Source organism: Schistocerca piceifrons, chromosome 3 (genome assembly GCF_021461385.2).
Source record: "Schistocerca piceifrons isolate TAMUIC-IGC-003096 chromosome 3, iqSchPice1.1, whole genome shotgun sequence".
In the NCBI taxonomy this organism is placed as follows: Eukaryota; Metazoa; Arthropoda; class Insecta; order Orthoptera; family Acrididae; genus Schistocerca; species Schistocerca piceifrons.
In genome coordinates, this window is record NC_060140.1 from 169,540,804 (window position 1) to 169,560,468 (window position 19,665).

The 19,665-nt window shown below is 40.2% G+C and overlaps 1 protein-coding gene across 2 annotated transcripts in view; it reads right to left on the reverse strand.

The window, feature by feature from the left end:
- Positions 1-19,665, reverse strand: part of LOC124787925 (casein kinase I) — a 107,622-nt gene that overhangs the window by 16,218 nt on the left and 71,739 nt on the right. For both annotated transcript variants that reach the window (XM_047254913.1, XM_047254912.1), the window contains exon 5: positions 120-198. In XM_047254913.1, coding sequence (XP_047110869.1) covers positions 120-198 — 79 coding nt within the window. The remainder of the gene's footprint in view (positions 1-119; positions 199-19,665) is intronic.

The following is a 19,665-nucleotide window of genomic DNA, read 5'->3' on the forward strand; positions in this document are numbered from 1 at the left end:
TCCTCAAATACGAGTAGAAATGTAACAAGAGTGTGAGAGTAGATATTTCAAAATAAGTCAGTGGCAACCTAAGAATATTGAATTCTCAAGTCTACTGAAGAAATGATTTTGATATTAACCTTAAGACCTTGCCAGGGTAAACTGCCACGGTTGAAGTACATGAGCACGTACCCCAGAGATTCCATATCATCCCTACGACTGAAAACAAAGGAAACAAATGCATGTTACAATTACTAACAAAATATTAAGTCCAAATTTATACACTTTATTACATTTTAATTTCATTACACATATTGCAATTGCTTTATATGGTAAAGTAGAAGTAATCTATGAAAAATAATTATTTATAACAATTTTTTTAGCTACGAGAAGAAAAATAATTGTATGCGATTTAGGACCAAAACTAACAAAGGAGAGGAACCGTCATGATCACTCAACACACACTTTCACCCACATTGTGACCTAGTGGATAATGTTTTTCCACTATCCCTCTATATGGCATAAATCTTAGACATGGTGCCTTTTGAAACACCAGACATTTTGGCTTCCTTTTTACAGAAGCATCCAATGAGTACCAACAATTTGGCCATGCCGTTAAGTCACTTTGCTCCAACACAATACACTCACAACTACACAAAACACAGTTCTGACCATGGCTGACAACATATTTAGGACATTGTGCTGATGCCATTTGTAATCAAATACAAGATCCCATCATACTATACTAAGGCAGGGGGGATAACAGTCTCTCACACACACACACACACACACACGCACGCACACGCGCGCGCGCGCGCGCGACACCTACACATAAAACATAAGGACAGAACATTAACAGAATTACCTAAGATAAAGAGATACATATTTTAATACAATAGGTTATACATATATGGGTTATACATATACAGTTACAGTGCTGACTTTCACTTTAGGCCTCATTAACTGCACAAGAAAGAAGACCTAGAAAAGAGTATTGGTTCCACCATCCTACTTCAACTGCATGAAAAGCAGCTTTAGAATTTGAAGCAGTATTTTCAAATGTCAATTCCTCCTCCATAAAACAAGAACTGCAGAAATTACATGCCACAATATGGCAAAAACTTCAACAACATTCCAAAGGTCTAAGGCAGAAATAACTAACATTAAGATAAGGTTATAATAGAGGGAAACATTCCACGTAGGAAAAATATATCTAAAAACAAAGATGATGTGACTTACCAAATGAAAGTGCTGGCAGGTCGACAGACACACAAACAAACACAAACATACACACAAAATTCAAGCTTTCGCCACAAACTGTTGCCTCATCAGGAAAGAAGGAAGGGGAGGGAAAGACTAAAGGATGTGGGTTTTAAGGGAGAGGGTAAGGAGTCATTCCAATCCTGGGAGCGGAAAGACTTACCTTAGGGGGAAAAAAGGACGGGCATACACTCGCACATACACACATATCCATCCACACATATACAGACACCATGTATATGTGTGGATGTGTGTGTGTGTGTGTGTGTGTGTGTGTGTGTGTGTGTGTGTGTGTGTGTGTGTGTGTGTGCACGCGCTCACGAGTGTATACCCGTCCTTTTTTCCCCCTAAGGTAAGTCTTTCCACTCCCGGGATTGGAATGACTCCTTACCCTCTCCCTTAAAACCCACATCCTTTCGTCTTTCCCTCCCCTTCCTTCTTTCCTGATGAGGCAACAGTTTGCTGCGAAAGCTTGAATTTTGTGTGTATGTTTGTGTGTCTGTCGACCTGCCAGCACTTTCATTTGGTAAGTCACATCATCTTTGTTTTTAGATATATAACACTAAGATAAGTTTGATTAGGAAATAACTGCACTGGGAACACTTAAACAACTCAGCCAACATAATTTCATTTGCAAGCACTGAACTACTGGTTCTCAATATCGAACTGGTGATTTAAATGGGCAAGAATTTCAGTTTATAGAATGAATAAAAGTGAAATAAATGAAGCAAACAATTTTGCACATTGGGACCTAGACCATAAAATTGGAAGCACTGTTAGCTTGACTGTCTGTCAACTATAATTTTATTGGTGCACTTTCTCTATGTTCCCCTTCATTTCTTTACATCTACTTGTAGGTACCACTTGCCTGGATTCTCCACAGAGACTGCAGTTTAGGCAGCTGGAAATGCATGTACTTCATTTGTGTCTTTGCAGGTGAGTGTTTCTGAAGGTTGGGCTCATTCATCAAGATGGTGAGGCATTAAGAATAGAACTGCTCGAGTTACCTAGCGATTTTAAGAGAAGTGAGCTCTATATTTTGGATGACGTAGCCAGTGATTCTAGGGATGGTGTGGATTACAGACAAGAAGGAATTTCAGATAATTTAAGGAAAGGATGTTCCAAATGAAATGTTTGCTGTTTTTATTTCGCTTTCACGTTAAAGTGTTTACGGAATATAATTTTTAAGTAAGTAATTACAAATACAACTTCTTGCAGCATTAAATGAGAAACATAGATGTCTCAACATTAGGTCCTAGCTTCTGGATGTTGTCTGGACAGCACTGAAGACAAATGACAAGGGTGATAATTTGGTGTTGTACTGACAGAGAAGGTGGATGAACACCTGTTGAGCGTTAACACTATGTTCCTGCTACTGGTATATTTCCAGGTTCATCTGCAACAATAGGTATAAATCAGAATTGAATTTCCCTTACTTTATTTTTCATAGTTTATTGCAGATTCACTGACAAAACACAGAGGAACTAACTAATCTATAAGCCTTTTGGAGCACAAAGAGTCACAAAGCACAATACCCTTTCCTGATACCTGTGTAATAGCAAAAGGAAGGGAGTTACTCTTGCTAAAATTAGAAGGTTTGTAATAACTATGGATCATACTGGTGCCTGTCCAAGATGTCACATACAATAATGCTGATTCCAGAATCTTTGTGTCATTCAATTTACATCCAATTATTGATCTCCGCATCAGATCCATCTATTTCCAGAAACTTTTATAGAAATGACAGTTGACTAGTCGAGAAAACGGAGGAAATAGAATGCACAAGGTGAGACATTTTCAGGAAGCACTGTTGTAACTTCTAGTAGTGGCTCGCAGAAATTGGAACTGTTTGAATAAGTTTGTATGTAAATAATTATTCAAATAAATGGATACTTTTAAAAATTATTCTTGAATAAATTATCAGCCAATACATGGAGTATTTGTCATTTATTATTGATAACTAATTAATGAATGACTAAGACTACCACCACATTTTCCTTGTTTCCTTCTCAATTAGCATTTATGTAATCCGTTTTTCTTCCTGTGGTTCACTACAGTTTATGTCCAATAATTTATTAATATTGTATGCAGATGTGTTTGTGAGCCTCTGAATGAAAGCCACATTACAAATTGGGAGGTCTGGGGTTGATTCCTCAACTGGTTTAAAGATTTTTTTTTTGACATGGTTTGTTTGTCTCTGGCAATGACTGGTTAATATGAAAATGTCTAGCTGCACTGTGGTTCACAATCTACACCAAACTGTTTAGTTTCCCTGTAACTGGTGAGGTCAGACAGTGCAAAGGTCGATGGTAAGGAAGGGCATGCACCTACAGTAAGCCCATGTCTCGTACAACACTGCAGAGCTTCAGTTTGTGCATGGTTATACTTACTTTACAGTGCAACAAATGCAACACAAAAATGCTTTGTATGCAAAAGGCCTTGGAAGTTACACTACTGACACTGCCCATTTAACATACTCTGCATTTGTTGATGCTTTCTCCTCTCCCTTCCTCTGCCAAACTGTGGACAAAGTACGGACTCTGAGGTCAGTAATAGTCAAACACACTAAGATCTTTTTCGATGCTGACATCAAGCGGCTTAGATGACGGTAGTCCACTCATAAACAATCCACTGTTGTTATTGATCCCACTTCAGTTTTTCCATCTACAGTTGTTAAAATTAGAGGAGGAGTTCATACTAGTCATACAGGCAAACAACCTGGTGAAGAATATCATGCTCTTGTGAAGCAAATGAGACAAGAAGAAAGAAAGCTTTAAATTTGCAGAATCACAAAGAATGATTGTTTGTCTAAGACATTTCATAATATTTGTTAAGTGTTTCATACATTCCATTACACCACTGATGTTGGTGAACCCCACTTAAATTGAAACACTGAACAATATAAACATTTCGTATTATGGTACAAATGTAATCAGCTGAAGGACACCTACCAGAATATAAGAAATACTTTCACCAAGAATTAGTTGCAGAAATAAAATTAATATTGCATGAATAGAATATATATGAATCAATACTGAACGTACGGTCAAGCTATGAAGTCTTTTTTTTTTTTTTTTTTTTTTTGGGGCTGATTGGATTAATAGTAAAGTCCACAGATAGTCCAACACACTAGCATGTTGGAGATTTTCTGGGGCATGTATCTACAGAACGGGAGATTTTCTGGGGCACGTATCTACGGAACAACTACCTAGACACAATGACAGATAAAATTCATATAATTCATAATCAAACAATGTTAACTGATAGTGGAAACAAATTTATGAAAGCATTTTAAAATTTGTAGTTCAATGGAGTAAGGAGATGACATGACTGCTGAAGATGATACTGACTACTGAGGCTATAGATGTAAATTTGTGCACTACAAGTGATGTTAAATACGTTCTTCAGAACCTTGATGAAAATGGAGAACACATAGTACTAACATAGCCCATCTCAAAACAATACAAAAGTGAATGATTTGTGGAATACTACTGGATGTCAAAGTCATCCAAAACAATTCTAAGTGTTTTAGGCCAAATACTGAGTAACCGTAGCATTACAAGATGGAGTAGTTTATGCAATGCAATCAAATAAATTCACTGACCTTCGTTGCAGCTGCAGTTGCAGGGAGCTTTGTGTTTGAGAAACTTCAGAAGAGACATTGGGGTGTACGAATAAAATGGATGTACTTTAGGTTTCAAATTTCTGAGAACATTCTCAAGTTCACATGAATGAAGCGAGTCTGAGAATATACTTCACCAGCGAATGTTCTCAGCTTGAGTAGAAGGGTGGGGAAAGTTGCTCAACATGAACAACATTCTTAGATTTCGTATGAATAAAACTCAAGTAGTTCCTCACAGGCGGAGAAGATTCTACCTTTTTTGAAGGAAGCTCTGTAGCATACTTCGAGCTGACCAAATTATGTTGAGGTTAAAATTTAGTTTTTACTTAAAAAAAAAAAAAACAGAATTTACACTGCTTGGCCAGCAAAAAAAGATATACATAGCCTACAGAAATACTGAAGAGAGAGTTCACAGGTTTATACAGATTTAACAATAACATTACTTGGCTGGCAAACTTCCCTCCTGAAAATAATGAAAGAATAGCGGGCGACTTTTCAAATTCAGTGTAAATGAAAATATTTTTGTGTTATTTAGCAGGCCAAGGTTTTCAGACTGGTGTCTGAGAAGACTTAGGTATACATCACAAACATTTTCAGATATTTACCACCATGCTTCTCTCTCTCTCCACATGTTAAGTTTATATATTATAAGAACCAAAACTATCAATTTTTGACAAAATTCTTTCATTGGACAGATAAAAAATTTACTCACCAAGTGGCAGCAGAACACACACATAAAAGTCTGTTGTAGTTGGCAAGCTTTTGGAGCCAGTGGCTCCTCCTCCTGGTAGAAGGAAGAGGGGTTAAAGAAAAGGACTGGAGAGGTTTTCCAAAAAGGGGTAGACTTTGGGAAAGTCACCCAGAACTGCAGGCCACGGGAGACTTGCTGTATGGGATGAGACTTACTGTCTTCCACCTTTAAGCTCTCAGGTTTTCAAATCTCATCCAATACAGTCCCCAACAATCAGTCTTTCCTTCTCATTCCATATGCTAAGTCTCCCCTGACTCATGGTTCTGGGTGACTTTCTCAAAATCTACCCCTTTTCCTAGACCTCTCCAGCCCTTTTCCTTCACCCCTCTTCCTGAAGGGGACACGGGCTCCAGAAACTTGCCAATTACAACCACCTTATGGGTGTGCTCTGCCACCATTTGGTGAGTATATGTTTTATCCATCCAATTAAATAATTATGTTTTGCTACATTACAGATAAGCAGCCCGATCAGAAAAATTAGTAACTGGTTTCTTACAAACCTAGCCACTGTTCCTCGTAAGAAAATCGCATGGGCAACTGCTGAAGTACTTGATGCATGACTGGCCCATATCATATAAGAACAAAATACTTTATGACTGAAGATGAATGAAGCCCTACTTCTTTGAAATTTACTGTTAAAGTACTGATTGGGAACTTTTCGACTCAATTGTTTTCTTCTGCAAAAACTTCAACAATTTTTGTCCCACAATGGCCTTTGTTTTCTTGGTTTTGCTGTACTTAAGCTTTCAAGAATGATTGCTCTGTTGAAAGGCACCAGCATTTTCCTGGCAGCGAACTGAACGCTTCGCCGAATTAAGGTATTTCTGGACATACTTGTTTTCCCCCAACCAACTGATGATTACAAATTTTTGCAGACCATTAATTTCAACCTCCCATGGGCATTCATAGCTGTGCGACCCATGTTTGAGGACGCTACAAACTGAACTGACAACACATTTAGCATAGAAGTGGAACCGAATGTACAGTAATTCGATTTTTACATTAGGAGAAGGGTTTCGGTGCAGTCGAAAAACATTACACATTTCGTTTTCCAGTCACTATAGGGCAGAGTGCAGCCACTATGGGCTATAGTGGCAGATAGCTGTGAGTGTATACAAACTAGAATTCCGACAGCCAGACAGGAGAGAGGAGAGGAGAGGAGAGAGGTGCCGGGAAACAAGCTCCGCCTCCCTTTAGCATGGCAGCAGCAGCACAACTGACACATTGTTACAGGGATCTCTGATCTGTTCCGTTGTTGTACGGGTGGTAACCGAAATCCATGATAGACCAACATTAGTCGCTTCACTTTTTTCAAAATACATAAAGAAAACCAGAAGCAACACGCAACACAAGACATTCAGAGATGGCTACCGCACAACTGCTTGTTGCAGTTAGCAGAATATTGTTAACGACTTAGTTCAGACCCGACCTCTAGTTCGATGCGACCACAGCTCAAAACATCCTCCACCTAATTTGCCACATTATACCATCTTTTGAGCTTCGACTGACACACAAACTAGCATGTTTCTTTGTTGTAAAAACGATAGGTCCCACAGCCGAGCACTATTATGCTGCATTATGTGATGTGTATCTTCATTAGACCATTGAACTGTCCACAATCTGCATGGTGCCGGATCACTGTGCACACTGATACATCATTGCGTTCGTACACATTTTTATTTTGCAGGCTGGGCTTCACCAGATGTACAATACCAGGAACTGAAAATTGGTTACATTTTCGATATTTATATGCAGAAAATAAAGCTATTCCAAACTATCTCTGATTAAATAGTCCATATAAATACAGTTCGCTACGAAATAGTGTCTATTAGATAATTTCACATTTTCGCATTTTGAGGAATAATTTGCATCTATTTTGCATTAATCGCAAAAGGCGAATTTTTCCAATCTCTTCATGGCTGATGGTGCTAAATAGCAATGTCATCAGCACTCTTGTATTAATGATGTACCAACAAGCATCGTGAAAAATAAAAAAATTACAATAAAACAGAAAACCAAGTTGCATTCCCCCCTACAAGAATCTAAAGGCCACCCCGATAAGGTGAGCTTCAGAAAAGCCTGTAATACAATCTCAACAAGACACAGCAGAATAACTAGATGAAATCATGGATAAAATAGCAGTACATAAACAGTTAAAAAGGGGACAGATGACTGTGGCTTGATGACTACTTATAAATAATGAGTGACTCTGACACTATGACACACTAAGATCTGATATACAATATTCTGAGAAGAATTCTGGACACTACACAAAATCCCAAAACATGTACAACACTCATCTTATTATCTGTTAAAATACAGGACAGGTCCCACAGGAGACCCAAATAAACCTTCAGTTCATCATAAAACACATTCAATTAAAATAAGTCTTACTAATAGCTCCTAAATGGTAAACCATAATCTCACTGAAGGTTTTACGCAACATAGTTTATTATTCCTTTATTTCCAGCCACTGAGCCTCCCACCAACACATGGCCTTCCCGATCACAAATGAGGTGACAGTCTGCAGGTGGACTGAACAGCGTGCAGTAGCTGGAATGGAGCAAGCCTCCTTGGCAGTCACATCCAGGGTACATAAAGACTTCCGTGAGTCTTTATGTACCCTGGAACCCAGCAGATAATTATTTCCTTGCCTTGCCTTTGCAAGAGAAGGAGAGTGTCCTGCACTTCTTGCAATATCCGATCTGGAGGACACTTTGAGAATCTCAGCAGATGAATTTCTTGTTACAACACCATCTCCTCTGCTCCACTGCCCACAGGACAGCAGACAACTGCACATAAGAAACTGAAAACTGCTCTGCATGTCCTGCCCTGAGGACAATGTTGGAGAACACAACTGAGCAACGGACGAAATCTGCCTGCTCGGACCCACTGGTGTAAACAGGAATAAAATTTGTGTGGTGATGTAAAATCAAATTTAATTTAACTGTAAAAATATAGTCTGTGGTGCAGTGCTACCTGTATGCAATCAGTTCTAGAAGTAATCTGGGCCTCATTAATAGCCAGGGGGATTCCCTAGTTCATCTGTGGCTTTGAACCTTAATACCACCCACATTTTGTAACTAACTACTCTGGGCTCTCCCTTGCGCGGTTCCTTGTTGCCCGTGGCTGGTGTCTGAACAGCTCTTCCAGAGGCGGCGGAATGTATCTCAATGCTGGCAATGCAGGACCAGACTAAGCCCTACATGCTTGGTGTACCACGAGAAGACGACATGGCTGATGCATTTAAGGCTGTTTAAGGCCTTAAGACATCTCAGTTTCAGTTATTTAAGATGTGGCAGCCGTGGTAGCTTCTCATCAAAAGTGAGACCAAGATATTTCTCCTTTTCCTTAAAAGTGAGAACTGTATTCCCGAGTTTCAAAAGGGGTATATTAAAAAGAATGGGAGCTACTTGTGTAAGAGCCAATTGTGTGGACAAACCATTTTCTCCAAAACATGTGGTGCAAGACCATTCCTCCAACCACCTGATCATCGGCTGCAATTTCCAAGAAGCCATTGTGAGGTTGGAGGATGCACAGAAGATGGAGAAGTCATTCACCAACAAGGAACACAGTACTGAACATCGCGCTGTGGACCTCATACTGTTTACAGCTATGGCGAATGTTGTAACACTTGAAAAACTCCCTTGAGGAACACTCTTCTCTTGCTTAAAATTATCAGATAGGACATTCCCAACCTTTTATCCAAAACGCCTGTCCAAGAGGAAGGTCCATATGAAGAAGGTGGGTAGGCATCCACAGAACCCTCACCGAGAGTTGCAAAGGAATACTATGGTACCTTAGCCTTTTTCCAAATTGAAGGAAACCATGATAATGTGTTGCCTATGAAGGAACAATTATCGAATTGCTGCTTTGAGCAGGATCAGGCTATAAAGCACTGAGTGATACCTCCTGAATCCATACTGAGAATGACTTAGGCGGGACCCGGTTTTGAGAACTCACACTTTATGCCAGTTGCCCATAAGCTCCAGTGCAATTTTCATGTGCAGCTTGTCATGCTAATGTTACGATAACTACTGACATTTGTCTGATCTTTCCCTGGTTTTAAAACTGGGATTAAAATAGATTCTTTCCATGAATTGAGAGAGCCTCCCGTACTCCAAATTTCAGTGAAGAGCTGACGGAGGACCTTCTCCAACCATGCATGTAATTATTTCAATATGCCGTACGTTATCAAGTTGTACCCAGGCATCATATCACCAGCTATTCACAACGCAGAATCCAACTCCCACAGAGAGGAAGGCTGGTTGTATTCCTCCGCATTAGTGGAATGGAAGTCAAAATAAGTCTTCTCCTATGTCTCCTAATACTGACGGAAAGCTATATCCTGGCTTCAATCGGCCATAAGGGACTTATACAATTCAGCCATTGTCTGTGCTATGTCTCTTAGACGATGTTAGGAGACTCCTGCACTCTTACAGCTGTTACCGGTGGTTGTGAGTTGAGAGTTGAAATCCTCCTGATGGCTTTCCATACTTTACTTACAGATTTGGACCTACTGATGGATTTCAGGAACTATTGCGAAGACCACTTACTCGGCCAAATTATTCTCCTCGCCTTTGCCTGCACCATTCGAAAGGTTGCAAGATTTGCATCTTTAGGGCATTGACTGATAGCGTAGCTGCACTCCTGTCCCTGCCTGCAGAACCTTATTCCACCACGGGACTGGTCACCTCCTAGGTGTTCCAGTTGAGTTTGGGGCTGATGCATCATAGGCATCGTGAATCATGGTTGTATTGTGATCCACCTAGTCCTGGACACTGTCACACAACTCGAAAGCAGCTAACTGCCTGTAATGCACCCAGTTAGCCATTCTCGGCAGCTTCCTTTCAAGAACTACTCCATGGGGCAGATGGATCCAGATAGGGTAGTGGTCACCATCATGAAGGTTGTCATCCACCTCCCTTTGAGTAGTGTCTGCAAGGGTAGGCAAGCAGAAGGAGATTTCTATGGCAGTAGACAAAGCCATTGGTGTGCTACAATGTGTAGTTTGACGCATGTTCATCAGTACAATATCTGCAGTGCAGGTCCAATCCTCAAGTATTTGACCACTGGAGCGAGTGGTGTTTGAACCCCACACTGCACTGCTACCCTAAAAGGAAAAAGGGATTGGGTAGTTAATCAAGAGGATGCGCAAGGACCTCACTATCAATAGGATTGTGGGGCAGTAGTTACACAGAGTACACCAGGACAGCAATATTGGCCACTAATCAAACATTAACCACTTGTAGCATTGCAGTTAATGGCATAGGTGAGAAGTGAAGAGAGTGTGTCAACACTGACACACCACCTTTCGCGCTATTGCCAGTAAGGTGTCTTTTCTGTAGAAACGATAACCTTTGAACACAGCTGCATCAGTCTGTTTAAAATGAGTCTCTATTTTAGACAGATGAATGGTCTATCCTCTACAAAGAGTCTCAGTTCCTCCAGACGAGTTCCGTATTGATTTAGATGTTCTAAGAGAATGGGAGCCATTTCATTAGTGTGGTTTTGATTTACCCCTATTATTCTATTCTTATGCCAGGGTGGTTAGGCACTTTTAGAGCGAGAGGGGTGGGGTTAGGAGTGTCTGGGTCCACTGATGAGACATAAAAATCCGTATCAGACATGCCAGGATGATGTCTGATGTTGCCTGGGACAGCTTTCAACCTGAATGCTGACAACTTTTCCAAGCTCCCTTTCCCGTCAAGGGTGTGGGGGAAATGGGTGCTGGGATGTACTCTGCTTTGAGGAAAGGGGGCGTTGGAAGGCACTCTGCTTTTTGGTGGACTCATGATGCTCACTTCGAAAACATTGCTGTCTCTTCTGTCATATATGCTAGGTTCACTATGTCTTTACAACCTTGCTTTGGAATGTACAGGTGCTGGTGGTGGACAGTGGTATTCTGAACATCATTAGCCTTGAAGCATCAATCTAGGGAACAGCACTATGGAAGAATAAGAAGTGTCAAATTTAGGGAGTTTTGTCACTTTTTATTCTTTCTGTCTTCTGCATATGGGATCCATGTGGTCCCTTATTTCCTGAATTTTGTGTTCCTAAGCAAAAAACAGGGCAGTCTTGGCTCTATACTGGGTGGCTTCCGGAGCAGTTAATGGAGGCTGCTGGAGTTGGACAGTCAGTCCCAGTTTCATGGACTGCCTTCCTACCCTTTTCACAGGTTGGTTTGCCTCTACAAATCAGCATTGTATGGCAAAAATGCTGGCATTTGTAGCACGGCATAGAGTTAGGTCAGAAGAACGCTGCCGTAATGTGTCCAGGAAGCATTGGAGAACTGATGTTCAAAATGATGGTGTCTTCTCAATTTCTCCATTATTCCTATGCACCCTTTACTCCGCATCCACTGCCCTTGAGGTCCCCATTCTTGTTCCAGCTCTATTACGTTCTTTTCCATAATTTCATGGCATGTGAACACAACTTTGTTGGCGTTAAGTGAGTTATGCAACGCAACAATTATGTCATAGTTACCCAATTTTTTCTGGCTTCCTAAGTAGTTCTACCCGCTTTGCCCTGTTAGTCTCAACCAGTAAGGAGACATTTTGCAACAGATTGATAAGACTATGGTACCAGCAAGCCCTTCTAAGCCTTTATGGATATAGGAGGGTACTATTTTGCCCCTCCTTCCTCTTAATCACTACAAAAACATTCTGGTTTTGACTCCTTGAGCCTTGTTACTAAACAAAAGTTGATTATCAGAGCTGGCCTCCGTCATTCATTCAGATGAGTGGGTGTGAGTACTCCCAGGCAGTCCACCCATCACACTGGTAAGAGGAGGAGGAGGAGGATGATTCTACCTTGGTCCCACAAGCAGCAGAGTAATAAGGGTCCTCTCAGACAGAACCCCACTTGCCCAAGTAAGCCTTATGCAGCCGAGATGTGGCGCTTTCCCCACAGGTTGTCCACTAATGACTGTTTCTCAACAGCCAGCATCTCATCGGTGCAGCACTCCTTGAGATTTAGGGTTATCCTCGCGATCCAGGTGGACAGGCCAAAATGCTCATACTTTGTGGTACACAACGTTCCACTGCTGTGCCACACAGTGTTCGCTGAAGCATGCCCAGAGCTTATAGTGATGAAGGACTGGCATCACCTGCCATTCCCCAGATCAGGAACCCCGGGGTTTGCCAACCAAGTCTTTACCCAGCAAGCAAATGTTGTGCTCCTGAGTGCAGGGCTGCTCAAGATTCAGGCCAAGGTGACTGCAGGAGTGAAGGATGTGTTATACGGATAATTCAGAGAAGCTGGTGATGGAGGGAAGGCATCTGATAGCTCGAGTTGTGAGACAGACATTGAACTGAGCATGATGTGCTCACTGCATGTTGTGCCATCAGGTTCTTGACAAAGGCCATTCATCCTCGTGGACAGCTGGTTGGTAGTCACACCAACATAAAAGGCTGTGCAGTTTTTGCAAGCAAAGTTGATATATCACATAGCTACTTTCACGATTTACCTGGCCTCAGATGGGGTAGGATAAGCTTGCTACAGAAGAAGAGTAGGAGGTGCTGAGTATGCTGATTGGGGAACTCTTGCACCTCAGTCTGTCACAGGGATTGGATCACTATGGCAAGGGGTTGGGAGTGAGAGTAAAATAGTGATAGGCTAGCACATTGTGTAGGTTGGGCAGGCGATGGGATACCAATTCACGAAGAGTGGTGATCTTGGGTTGGATGTTCCTAATTTCATGTCAGGATGAGAGAGAAATTCCTGGCGAAGGGTGTGGTTCAGTTGTTCCAGTCCAGGATGATAATTGGTGATGAGTGAGGGCTTCCTTACTAACCGATTCTTGGGAATAGAAGAAATATTTGGAATGTGTGGAGATGTAGCACAGGAAATTTGTTCATGGACTAGATTTGTGGGGTATTGCCTATTTGTGAAGCATACTGATAAGGGAGTTCTTGTCACGGCAGATACGTTATCTAGGTGGCGAGGCTGTATGGGGTCGATTTTTGGCATGGACGGAATGGCAGCTGTCAAAATGCAGTTATTCGTGGTGGTTAGTGGATTTACATGTTGACAGGTGTGGATGGAGCCATCAGTGAGGTGGAGGTCAACGTCCAGGAAGGTGGTATGTTTGGTAGAGGAGGACCAGGTGAAGTGGATGGGAGAAAAGGTGTTGAGGTTGAGAAGGAATGTGGTCAGGACATCTTGGCCCCAAGTCCAGATTATGAAGATATTGTGAATGAACCTGAATCAGACTATGGGTTGGGAGTTTTGGGAGGCTAGCAAGGTTTCCTCTAGAGGGCCTATAAACAGGTTGGTAAAGGAGGGTGCCGTGGGTGCCCATGGCTGTGCCACAGATTTTGTGGCAAACCTTCCCTTCAAAGGAAACGTAGTTTTGAGTCAGGATATACAGCGTGACAGTTAAAACTAGCCTGCCTCCCATTTGAATGTAAATACAATATTTCGAATTCTGAAATAGAGTAAACAGGCTTAAAGGACAGTTTTATGCAATAATTGATTGCTTGCATCTTCTGTCAGCATATGAGTTTATTTCAACAGCGAAGGTTGATGTTTCTCTTTGTGGTCTGCAAAATGACTTCAACAGAATATATAATTGGAATTGTGGAAACATACGGAAACAGGTTCAATTAAGGAAACTCTTGAAATTTTTGGGGTCAAGTACCTGGAGAGAGAACTACCAGCAAAGACAGCAATGCAGTGACTGTACAAAGATTGGCACACTTCTAGATCTGTCCAAACTGTAGAATGACAAGGAATTCTTTCAGTTCAACACTAAGTTAATGCAGATATTCACTGAAGAACTATTCAGAGCCCAAAGCAGTTTAGACAATGTGGCCCAACAGGTGCATGTAAGTAGAAGCTGTCAGCGGATACTTAATTTCAAGCCTTATGTGATGGTTGTGCAGAAATTACAGTAGGATGACAGTCATAAAGGTGTAATTACTGCATGTGGCTTTTGAATAAAATCAACAATGGTTTGTTAGACCCTTTCCCCTACATCATGAGTGATGAAGCACGATTTCATCTTTCCGATCATGGGAATTCACACAATACAAGCCACTGTGCAACAGAGAACCGTGACTTTGTGTGTCAGCTACTGCCCCATGATGAATACATCAGTTTTTAGTGTGGTGTAAGAGAAACTTGCATCGTCAGACTGATATTTTTTTATGCTATCCTCAACACAGTTGCATATATGGAAATTTTTGATACACTTTGTGCTCAAGTCATTGAATATGAAAGAGAATACTGCTTCTTTCAGCGAGGTATAGAAATGTGCCACATTTCTAAAGCATCCCTGGAAGAGTCCATGATGTCTTCACTATGGAACAAACTGTCAGCAAACCTTTATGGCCATCACTATCACCAGATCAAATGACATTATTTTATTCCTGTGGGGACACTTGAAGAGCCTGGTGTGTGAAACGAATACATACACTATACAGGAAATGAAAGACAACATCAGCAGTGAAGTCACAATCATCAATATCTTTATGCCTGAAGGATCTGAATATGCTTCGATGTGCCAAGCTGTGTATTGATGTTGCAGGGGTTGATTTCAACATCATCTATAAATGTATTTTTCCTTCTATTTTTCCATTGTAAATAAATGGTAGGTCCATGCAAGATCTTCGTTTCTGTAATTTTACTGCATTTCCTTTTTACTTACATGGGATAATTTTATCCGTGCCACTCTTTAGTTGGTAATGTGTATAAGGAATGATGTGATGGGTTTGGCATCTAAAGGGCTTAGGGGAGGGAGTGTTCAATAGAGGCAAGGCTATCAGCATGAATGTTGGTGTAAGGGTAGGTGGTATCAACAGTGATGAGTAGGGAGCCAAGAGGTGAAGGTGTGGGGATATTGGAAAGTCTGTGAAGGAAGTGATCAGTATCTTTGAAGATGCAGGCAATTTTAGAGCAGCTGGTTGCAGGTGTTTATCAACAAGAGTTGAAATTCTTTCAGAGGGAGCACAATAGCCAACTACAATTGGGCATCTAGGATTGTTGGATTTGTGTATTTCGGGGAACACGTAGAGGGTGGGCGTGTGGGATGTTATGTTGTAGGGATGAGGAGGAAGGTGGAATCAGGTTAGAGGCTGTGAGAAGGTCAAAAGGATTTCAGTGTGGATAGGAGGTTAAGCTGGACTTCCCGTATGGGTTCACTCTGGCAGAGCTGGCCAGCTTTGAGACAAGGAAATCCTGGAAGCCAACTAGGGGGTGGTTAGGTGGGAGGGAGGGACAATCACCATAGGATGGTGGTATGAACTGAGTGAGACAAGGTTCAAAGCTGGGAAAAAGTTGGATTTCGTTGGAGGGGTTGGAGGCAAAGAAGTATTTCCATTGCAGGAATCGGGAGAAGGAGATTAAGTCTATGAGAAGTTCAACAAGGTTAAACTCGGGTGGGGGTGGGGATGGGTCTAAATGATAGGCCTTTGGATAGGACAATATTCTCTGCCAGTGAGAAACTTCTCCAGTTTTATTCATATGAAATCTAAGAATGTTTTTCATATTGAGAAACTTCCCCCATACATTTACTCAAGCTGAGGACATTCTCAAGTGAAGCTTATTCTCCAACTCTACATTCATGAAAATCTGAGAATGTTCTGTCAAATTCCAAGAATAAACTACAGTCTCCATTTTATTCATATGACCCAGTGTCTCTTCCGAGATTTATGAAACACAAAGTTCTACGCAACTGCAGCTGCAACAAAGATCGAATAAATTTGTCCCCCTGTACTGCATACACTACAATATCTTGTAATGCTAGAGTTACTCAATACCTGTACTAAAACAATTCAAATTGTTTCAGATGACTTTCAACATCCAGTAGTATTACACAAATCATTAGATATTTATATAGTTTTGTCATGCATTTATGTTAATACTATGTCTTCTCCATTTTTATCAAGGTTTTGAAGAAGGGCACAGATTTAAATCAACAGCCACAGCTGTCAGTATCATCTTCAGCAGTAATGTCATCATCTGACTCCTCTGAACTACTCATACATAACAAAGTCTTTAAACGCTTTTATGAATTTGCTTCTATATTAGTTACCATTGCAATTGATTGTGAATTACATGAATTTCATCCATCATGGTGCCTAGACGTTCTGTAGATATATGCTCCAGAAAGTCTCAACATGGTAATTTGTTGGATTATCTGTACAGTTTACAATTAATCCAATCATTCACGATTCCAAAAAATACTCTTTGCATCTTGATAGTATGTTCCCTATTGATACATATATATTCTATTCTTGAAATATTAATTTTATATCTGAAACTTATACTCAATGAAAGTATTTATTATATTCTGGTAAGTGTCCTTCAGCGATTACATTTGTACCATAATGTGAAATTACGTCCAATAAGGAGTAGAGGAATGTGTGATGTGCACTTGAAAAGATTTTGATTATTTAACGTGTTCACCTAACTTCAACAACAACAAAAGTTTCTCTCATATTGACAACTCTGTAAAATTGTCAGAAAATGCATTTCCATAAACTGTCCATAATTATCTTGATAATTTCTTGCTGCACATAAAAGTAAAATTGGAACATAGTGCAATTATTACTTAACACACTGATGGAAGTTCCATGTCTGTACAGTGACTAGTTTGCCTGTTTGAGCAAGTTGAATGAAATTTAAGATTACATGTTATTCTGTGCTGGAGCACATGACACACACTGAGAACATTCCCACAGAGGAGGGAATGTAGCGAGGAAGAATTCACCTGTCAGAGAATATGCTTTGAATTTATTCATGCGAAATTCAGAATTACTTCCGAGAACATTCTTTTCCTCTGAGAATCATCTCTCGATAATGTTCTCTTTCCTATTCATATTCTCTTTCATATTCATATGACTCATTGAGTATAAATACACAAAGCATTTGTAACACGATCTGGCCAGTTTGCTGAACCTCTGGTCATAAGGAAGGGTATGAATAATCACAACTATTAATAAAACACTTGATGGTTCTATGTAGAAGGCGGTGATAACTGAAAGGTTGTCCCGTTAAATGCTGCACAGCACAGAGGCAATTTCCTAGTGAGAAAGAGCTGAGGAATTATTTGAAAGTTATTTTCTCCTCTCTACTTCAAAGGGAGAACATGGAACTACACCTGTATTTGTATCTATAATGAAAGGGGGCTTACAATGAACATCAGACACTTAGTAGCCAAATAAATGAGGCAAAGAGTCTGAAAATTGAGTTTTGACAAAAACATTTTAATTTTTGACTAGGTTCAGGAGTTGAAATAGTTAAGTCACCAAAGCAAAACTGTTCACCAAAAACTAGATTAAAATCAGCCATTTCTAAGGGTTTTTTTTGTCGAAGATTACATACGAAAAACTTAGGACATTACCACGAAATAAAGGCAATTTACAGAATGTACAACATACTGTTACAATCTTCAACAAATGTGGGATGTGTTTTTCTGTATCCAACACTAGCACTCTCCTAAAATTGAGAAACTTTCTGATAGTATTTCAGGGGGGGGGGGGGGGGAGGAGAGAGAGAGAGAGAGAGAGAGAGAGAGAGAGAGAGAGCGCTGATCTAAGATGACAGAATGTACATTTATTTGTTCAAACAAATTTCGGGCTTGCAGCCGGTCGTCGTTCGATACTTCGCACGATATTTCAACTGGGCACCTGCCAGTCATCTTCAGGTGAGCCGTCGCAGATTGTACATTTATTTATTAATAACAAACATTTGTAGCTATAAAATCTTTTGGATTTGAAATTTATTTTTATTCATAAACGATTTTATTGACAAATGATGAATAAATGTTTATTATAAATATTTTATTTGTCATTCATGAACAACAGTTTTTATCTGTATTCGTAATTCAAACCAACTTTTGGCAGGTTTACTCCTCTCCGAGAGAACAGCAAAATAGGCCATGATTAAGAGTATTACTGACATACACGTGAAAATTATGCGCTTCAAATATGATGAGACATACCTGTTCTATAAAAAACATGTTCCAATATACTGGAGCAATAGTGGCACCGTCAAATGCTTGTAAGTAGGCTGTTTATGTTTTCTCTATGTAAGTAGGCTGTTTATGTTTTCTTATTGGCAACGTTACGTAGCGCTCAATATGAAAATCACTGGCTGTGCTGTGTGCAGTCTGTGGCTAGTTTGCATTGTTGTCTGCCATTGTAGTGTTGGGCAGCGGCAGCTGGATGTGAACAGCGCGTAGCGTTGCGCAGTTGGAGGTGAGCCGCCAGCAGTGGTGGATGTGGGGAGAGAGATGGCGAAGTTTTGAAATTTGTCATGAACTGCTATATTTATATATGATGATATCAAGGTAAATACATTGTTTGTTCTCTATTAATATCTTTCATTTGCTAACTATCCCTATCAGTAGTTAGTGCCTTCCATAGTTTGAATCTTTTATTTAGCTGGCAGTAGTGGCGCTCGCTGTATTGCAGTAGCTTGAGCAGCGAAGATTTTTGTGAGGTAAGTGATTTGTGAAAGGTATAGTTTAATGTTAGTCAGGGCCATTCTTTTGTAGGGAATTTTGAAAGTCAGATTGCGTTGCGCTAACAAAATACTGTGTGTCAGTTTAAGCACAGTCCTGTATAAATTGTTCAAAAAGGGGACGTTTCATGCTGAACACAAAAAACAGCTCCAGCATCGTCACACATATGTAAATTATAATATATACAAGAGTCATCTAGTCGGTAGTGCTACCGTTCAAAACAAACTGCCATACAGTAGCCACAAAATGTTTGTGTCACAAGCTCTCCAGATGCCACTACTGTAGGTGTACACATATTTTTCAATGATAATTGTATGATGTAAAATAAAAAATGGGCTACAATCAGCAAAGTCTGTACTGGACTTTTGAGGTATAAAAGTCATTACAATAATAAAATGCAAGAAATTGAAGCATGAAAAAAGTTAGCTTGTTAAAAAGGAAAAAGTTAAGTGACAGTAATTCTGATACACTCTAGTGGCGCTATTTTAGATATGACATAAATAATAAACAGCTTTTGGAGTACACAGTATAATATAAAAATTACAAAACAAATAGCTAAAGAAGCCCAATGAATGAAAACAAACT